Source organism: Trichechus manatus, unplaced genomic scaffold (assembly GCF_000243295.1).
Source record: "Trichechus manatus latirostris isolate Lorelei unplaced genomic scaffold, TriManLat1.0 scaffold00222, whole genome shotgun sequence".
Lineage (NCBI taxonomy): Eukaryota > Metazoa > Chordata > Mammalia > Sirenia > Trichechidae > Trichechus > Trichechus manatus.
The window spans coordinates 2802031-2810074 of record NW_004444158.1 but is presented as its reverse complement, the minus strand read 5'-3'; the positions used below and the strand labels follow the sequence as shown (position 1 = coordinate 2810074).

General features: G+C 51.4%; 1 protein-coding gene across 1 annotated transcript in view; it reads left to right on the top strand.

Moving 5' to 3' along the window:
• The window catches only part of EMILIN2 (elastin microfibril interfacer 2), a 36392-nt gene extending 29746 nt beyond the window's left edge, over positions 1-6646 (top strand). The window contains exons 4-5 of the mRNA XM_023742893.1: positions 952-1080; positions 4283-6646. Coding sequence (XP_023598661.1) covers positions 952-1080; positions 4283-4620 — 467 coding nt within the window. The 3' untranslated portion in view covers positions 4621-6646. The remainder of the gene's footprint in view (positions 1-951; positions 1081-4282) is intronic.
• The last annotated feature ends 1398 nt before the right edge of the window (positions 6647-8044 follow it).

The window sequence follows — 8044 nt, the reverse complement described above, 5'->3', positions numbered from 1 at the left end:
AGTCTTTCTCTCACACACTCACATACAAACCATCAGTCTCTCACACAGAATTTCTCTCACACATACAGAGATTACCATCTCACACACAGTCTCTCACACACTCACACACTGTCAATCTCTCACACAGAATTTCTCACATAGATTACTATCTCACGCACAGTCTCACACACTCATACACAATCTTTCATGCAGAATTTCACACAGAGATTACTGTCACACAGTCTCTCATACACTCATATACACAATCTTTCATGCAGAATTTCACACATACAGAGATTATTATCACACACAGTTTCTCACACACTCTTCTACACAATCTTTCATGCAGAATTTCTCTCACACATACAGAGATTACTATCTCACACAGTTTCTCTCATACACATTCACATACACACCATCAATCTTTCACACAGAATTTCTCTCACACATTCTTACACAGTCTCTCCTCACACACACACACTCACATTCACACAATCTCTTACACACAGAATTTCTCTCAGTTTCTCACACATTCAGTCTATCTCACACATGCTCTCTCTCACAGTCTTTCTTACACAGTCTTACACACACACACTCACAGTTTCTCACAGCTCATACAGTTTTTCACATACATACAGTTATCTCACATAGTCTCTCTTTTTCATACATAGACACACTCACACACACACAGTCTCACACACATACACTCCTAGCAGGTGCCTGTCCAATTTCCCAGGTCCCTCAGCTGTCCTGACTGCTGACCTCAGACAAGGTGAACCATGTGCACTTGGGTGTGATGAGTATTTTGTATCCAATGGTGTTTTACCACTTTAAGGTGAAATAAAGTAGTGGGGCTGCCACTGGGCCTCAGTTTTCCAGGTCCCCTCCTAGAATATAGCCATCCAGGAACTGGCAGACACGCTCCTGTCCAGCAGAGGCCTGTGCACAGCCTTGCATCTCTCTCTGCTCCAGGGCTTCCAGTGCCTTCTCTGGTGTCATTTTCTGCTGGGCTTACGCAGAAACCTTTTCCCAGTGATGGAGGCGTTGTCCTCTTTAACAAAGTGCTGGTGAATGATGGAGATGTCTATAACCCCAATACTGGTGAGTTTTTGAAGGGACGTGGGGTTCTTGGTCTGCTCCTTTCCAAAGCCTTTTACCCAAATGCGATGTGGCATCCCCCCATTTTCCTTGATCCTCGGGTGCATGGGGTGGAGTGGGGGCACCTGCTCTGAAGAAGATGCCCCACTGAGTAGTTATGGGTGCAGGAGGCTTGAGGGAGCAGAGTTGGCAGATCCTGCTCATCCCAGTTTTGAGGTTTTAATGAAGAAACGTTTCCCAGCCTCGTGGGCTGGAGAGTGGGTGGGTGTGTGAGTGCGTGCACAGTGACAGTTTCTAGTTATGAGGTCAATGTCCTGGTCCTCGGCTCTCACCCTGGAGTCGGTGTTCATTTTTTTATGGTCGTTTGTTACAAACTCTGCCTGTTGTGCCTCCACCCTGGCCAGCCACCCTCCTCTAACAGCCTCTTCCTGTTATCTGACGCTAATCCTGACACACTGGGGCAGGACAGGCAAGGGTACCATGCCTTCCGAATCTTGTGTGCTTGTGATCGACAGAGCCACGAAAGGAGCCACGGTCTCTCTAGAAGGTGCCAAGACTTGTGTGGGGTCAAACGCTCTGGAAAAGAGTCATTGAAACTTGTGTGCTTCACCTACAGTCTGCAGCACCCTCTTCCGGGTTGTTTCTGGGCCCAGGAGGACAGTGTTGGATGGGGTTGACCACCAAATTCCTGACCCTGAAGGCCTCTTCTAGCCTGCTCCTCCCTGGGATCCTAGGCTTTCATCTCCACCACTGGAAGTAGAACCCCTTTCTCTGTATGGAGGGAAGGCCAAGGGCTATGCTCTACCTCCCAGGCTGGTGGGAACTGCAAGGGTCCACCTGGGGGCTGTGGATTGAAGGGGACAGGAAGCCCTCATCAGCCCAGGCAGTCACTGCTCCCATGTGCCTGGGGCTGATTTTTGGAAGAACCAGAATAGTGTAAATGAGTAGAGCTGAGTCAGTTGAGATCTGGCCTTGGGGGCCTTTCCCAGGAGCTTTGAGATCTTCTGAGTCCACCTCTGCCCGTTGCTGGGTGCTGTTGAGTTGAGTCCGACTCATAGTGACCCTATAGGACATAGTAGAAGTGCCCCATAGGGTTTCCAAGGCTGAAATCTTTATGGCAGCAGATTGCCAGGTCTTTTCTGCCCCTTAGCAGTTGTTATTCTCACCTACCCATCCTCCAGGAGAGGGCTGAGTGCATATAACTACAGGCGAATTTCAGGGCCAGGCGGCCACGGGAACGCCGTCGGGCGGACTTCAGGGCCAGGCGGCCGCGGGTGCACCGTCGGGCGGACTTCAGGGCCAGGCGGCCGCGGGTATGCTGTCGGGCAGACTTCAGGGCCAGGCAGCTGCGGGTACGTTGTTGGAAGGAAGATGGTATTAGCTTCCTTCTGTGCAGAGCCATCACCCTCATGTGTGCCCTGCCTGGTCACCACCTTCTTCCCACCTATTCCCGCCTATTTTGAAGGCAGCAGGTCTTAAATTTTAGTGAGCATAAAAATCATCTGGGGAACATGGAAAAATAAACCTCCTGAACTGCAGGCTGATTAGAAGGAGGCGCAGGAACCTGCATTTTTAGCCTGGGCAGGTGAGGGTCTGTGAAGGGCAGCTCCCTCCCGTGGCCTCGGGCCACATCAGGACACGGGTCTATCACTGCTTGAGGATTGCTGGGGCCTGGAGCCTAGGCCACCCCCTTGTTGTCGCATGCTGCCTTGGTTGTAGGGACAGCTTGACCACGTGATCTTGGAAGGCAGGGATGATGACACGTTTGTTCACATTCCCCTCATGCCCTCCTGCGCCACCCCCCACCATACTCTCCTCTGGAAGCAGGTACTCTGTAAAGGAAATTATGGGAAGCATATAATCACCTGCAGACCCTCTGCGAGAAGATGAAAGCCATGTGTCGCAGTCCTGTCCATGCCTCTGGAAAGACTCTAGAAGCTTTGTATTACTTGCTATTAAAAGCTGGGAAGGGGGCTGGGTGGCCTAGCCCTTTTGGATGGATTTTTCAGGGCAGATTTAAGACCCAGGTCCTTTGGGCCCCTTTTTAGCTCCTGGGCCCCTCTGCATTATCTCAGCTCCTGGCTTCTGGTCAGTGGTCTGTATTTAGTGTCCCCCTCCCACCCCCTAGCCGCGAGAGGTGGCTGCTTCTGCAGCATCTGGTGTGGGCTTGGACCCTTCTGGCTGGCGGCTTCCTGGGGGGCCGCTGCTTGGAGAATCGTCTCATCATCCTTCCTCATGCCATCTCCCACCTCCCTACCATCACCTCCCCTGCTGCCTGCCTTCACAGGCCCAGAATGTGTGGGTCACTGGCTAAGTGAGTATCAGCACCTACTTAAAGGCCGTGAAAGGATGCAATTTATAGACTGACCAAATGCAAGGAGCCTGGCCTGTCTGCATGAAGAGGGCTGGCTGTGGCCTCCTGGGGTCACTTGGCTCCGTGTCTGCCTCTTCCAGGTTGGCTTGGAGCACTGTGTCTTTATCAGTCCTGCCTTCTGGGGCAGCAGTTCCTGCATTCACAGGGATTGCACACAGCAGCCGAGCTGAGGCTGATGACAGATTGGCCTTGGGGTGCTCTGTGAGTGAGAAGCATGGAGCAGCCTAAGCTCTGGGCATGTTTGTTTCCCAATGGACTGCAGGCAGGGGTGGGAGCAGGCTGTGGGTGGGGCCACAGCCCAGCGCTGCATTTTGCAAATACCCACGGATCCATGGCCAGAAAAAGGGCCGAGTGGGAGTGTTAGAAAGCCCAAGGTCTCTTCCCAGCAGTGCTAGAGGTGTTTTCCTCAACGTGTATTGCAGAGCAGTAAGGGGCAAGCTTTACCCAGAGCTGCTGCTGTGAATGTGCAGTCGAGTTACACTGATTAAGTGTATTGAGTTATACTGGACCCTGGGGCTGTGCAGTTACTTGTTCTCTGTGAATGTTATAAGCAGAAGATGGTGGGTATCACAGTGAAGAACCGCTTAGCAGTAGGGAGCAGTGCCAGCACACGTGGGCCCGAGTCCCTGGGTGGGTGTGGGCAGATGCGGTACAGACGGGCTGCCTCCTTGAGAGCCCGTCTCCTGCCCCAGCTTGGCCTCACTTCTAAGGCAGGGTGACCAGCTGCCCCAGCTTGCCCAGGGCTTCGCATGCTTTCGCCAGGCAGCCCAGGCAAGCCGAGGCAGTGTGTGTGGTGGTGCAGCATGAGCACCGGGGTCTGCCTTCCCACAGGGATCTTCACAGCGCCTTACGAGGGGCGCTACCTGATCACAGCCACCCTCACCCCTGAGAGAGACACCTACGTGGAAGCTGTCCTGTCGGTCTCCAATGCCAGCGTGGCCCAGCTGCACACAGCAGGGTACAAGAGGGAGTTCCTGGAATACCACCAGCCCCCGGGGGCACTCCACACGTGTGGGGGCCCGGGGGCCTTCCACCTCATCGTGCACTTGAAGGTGGGGGATGGCGTCAACATCGTGGTGACTGGGGGCAGGCTGGCTCAGACGGACTTTGATGAGATGTACTCCACATTCAGTGGGGTGCTCCTCTACCCTTTCTTTTCCCGCCTCTAGATGGGCTGGGGCAAAGGGAAGGGTAAAGATAATTGTACAAACTCGAAGCTTTAATATATTCAGTTTAGGTATGTCATTGGCGCACTGATCTAGGGTATTCTGCATACATCCCACCCGTTCCCCAGAATATAGGCCTTACCCGTGGTTCAGGCCACCACAGCTGATAGTTACCAGGCGGGCAGAAAAAGCTGACACATGGTTAAGGCTGCCACTGACTCTTCTGTCACACCAACTGAGCAACTGGATGCCCTGGGAATGCCCTTGACTTTCAGCGGATCCTACCCTCCTCCAGCCTTCCCACTGCAGCTGAGCAGTCACTGGGAGCCCTGCCCGAGCGTCGCCCTTGTGCTCAGTTAGTTGCGAACTCATAGGGTGCTGAAAAGAGGCTCCAACGGCTTCCCCTTTGGGCTAGGCCAGAAGATGGCTTCCTGCTGGTGGAGGGGGAGCTGGGTGAGGGCTGAGAGGAGGCTGGAATGGTCCCCTGGGGCTGTGGTCGTCACTGGGGAGCAGAGCTGCAGCCTCTGATTTGTCTTTTACACTTTGCGGAGCAGTTTAAACACTGAAGGGCGCAAGTGCTGGGTGCCCCCCCCTCCCCCCCCAGAGACTGGAGTTCACAATTTGGGCTGTTCGGTGTCCATGGGGACACATCACTGCTCACCAAGCCCTGGGTGGCCGGGTGCACAGAGACTATGTTCCTGAAGCTTGTTGGGCTCCTCGAATGACATGTACAACTTAAGTGCAAAGACAGGGAGTATCAATAAAGATGGAAAACCACTTGAAGTTATTTTTCTGAAGTTTGGTGCCTCATGGGTTGGGAGTTGTTAAAATGCAAACTGTAGAAAGGTATTTTACTTTTTTATGGCTGTTGAAAGTAAGCTTGAGTAAATTAATCTCAACCATAAACTTGTGGAACATCCAAGCTGTACGCTGTTTTTTGGGCTTGTAAAGACAGGCCAGGTGTGCTTGGAGGTCAGCACCTGTGTGGTCCTGTGTGACGGATCACCTAACCCGCAGTGGCCAAGCTCAGGAGACCCAGCACTCCTTGCTTCACTGCACACTCAGACATGGCTTACAAATGCTCAGCTTCCTACACAGCAAGAGGCCTGGCATAAACTGGTCACACACCGCAGGCTGAGACACGCTGAGAAAGGCAACACGCTTCCCTTCTGTCTTAAAAGGAGTGCCCAGGCCGCCCATCGTTTCCCCTGGCAGCAGCGATAACCTCAGCACACTAAACCCTAGCTCAAGGTGGTCTTAACTAGTCGGACTGCTAAAATCTACTGGCCACTTTAGTGCTACCGTTCCTGTCTAGGTGGGGTATGCAGTGTCCTGGAGCCCCAGGGAAAGATTTGGATGGTACTAAAAGTAAAGCTTTGGTTTCCTTGGCCCAGATGGACGCTGTTCTGCTGTAAAAACACTCTGGGTTTCAAGGATTGCTTGCAAACCAAATTAAACAGGGTGGCCATAGGACACCTCAGAGAGGCCCTTCTTCCCTACCCACCCCGGGTCACTTGAAGAAACCCAAAGGCCTTTCCTTTCACTGGCTTCCGTTAAGAGCCCAGGTGGGGAGAACTGACCAAGAATCAAAGGTTTATTATGGTTGTAGCGTGTTTTACATTCGGGCCGCTGTCCCGAGGGAGGAGAAAGGAGCTCCTGCTCCCTCGGCTGGGGAACTGGAGAATGGCCCTCCTGCCCCTCGTTCTCTAAGCTGGGGAACTGGCTAGGGGCAGCCGTCGGCTCACCCTTGGCTGTCCCAGAAATGATTCATGGAAAATAACAATACAGTGGAGTGTTTTCAGGAAAACCCAGTCGGCGTGTGGACGCACGTTCGCTCTCTCGCTCACACTTTAAAGACCTTACTCAGTGCTCAATAGCTGAAAAGGCAGGGACCAGAAAGAGCAACGGTTTTCTTTTTTCTACTCGAGATGGTTCTCTCGGTTCCCCGTTATCCTTCAGTGCATCTCAACAACTCATTTACTGAATAAGGTGATTTTCCGCTCTGTGTATCCAAGACAGTCCATGCAGAATACGCCCAACGGCAGCAGGGCCTGCATTTACTCAAAGATAAAATGGTGTTAAGAGCTGGGTCTCGGCACATGGAAGCTGCGGGGTCTTTAGGTGGGGAAAGACCCACCCTTTATACTGTATAGAGAGAACAGCCGTTGGTTGAGCCCCAGTGCTGGGAGGGCTTGGAAGCTACCTCTTCAAGAACCCATCACCCCATCAGATGTATAAACCAAACCCTAAGGCTTAATCTGACAGTCACAACCTCTGAAAGAGAGTTGTTGCTGCTGAGAAAAAGGCTAGGGCCCTTTTTCGGACAGCAGAGATAGGCTGGGACATTTTCCACACTTAAGCAAATGGCCTCACTTGAATGACTAAAAACAAGAAAACCGTGGCAGCAATGAAAACCACCAATCAAGGCATACTGCATTTGAAATTCCTTCCATGTTTACGTTCACTTAGCTTTCCCAGCGAGACTCGATCATCTCTCGGTTTCTCAGTGTATTTGGAACTTTAAGGGACCGTGAGATCTGAGAAACACGTTAAGTCCACACTTGTAGATTTGAAACATGGCTTTGTATATATCCACATCCACCTTCTAGACGTGTTTCCCCTACAGTCTGTCCTATGAAAAGGAAGGGCACACTCAAATTCTACAGGGTGCAGGGTTGACAGAAGGAAGCTGCAACTGAGGTAGGTCCTGTGACAGCTCAGGAGAGAGTACAGGCTGTTCTCTTTGAACTACCTAAAGCCCTTCTGGGTAGAAACGTCTTCTCTATAATGTGACCATCTGAACTCCTCCTTTCTAGTCCCAAAGTCTTCACCCGTGGGTTTCTTGGACCTCTTACCTAGCCATCAAGTCCTGGTGAAGAAGCATGAAATGCAAAACCTTTTCATACTTTAAAGCACATGCTCATGGAGGAACTTTGCTATTCAGCACACACTCGTGCATGGTAAGGTCAAGAGATCTCGATAGATGGTACTTTAAATGACAGGGAGAAGGATGTGGTTTTTGATCAGAGGTCACTGACTCTCCTAATCTGATGAAAAAAATAATCAGGATTGAGATGTAGTGTCCATACTAAGGACTGGTTAGTGAAAGCTGGGGTAGCAAAGGCCCCCAACATGACGCAGGGAAACCCTGCAGGGCTGAGGGCAAGGAGGTAAAGACCACCTGGTGAGGCCAGAAAACACAGCAGCAATTACATATGTATGAGTGAATCACTCCCTGGCAGAGTCTACAAAGCAGGAGAACTTAGTTCCTGTGGGTGTAGCCTCACTTTGGGAGTCAGGTTTTAAATATAAGCACAAAAAAGAAGTCCCTTCTGCAGATAAATTTAAGTATCAGCAAAGATCAAAATGCTAATTTATGGAAATAATCAGTTTTGGCAAAAGTATAGAGAAGATGATCTAAACGTCC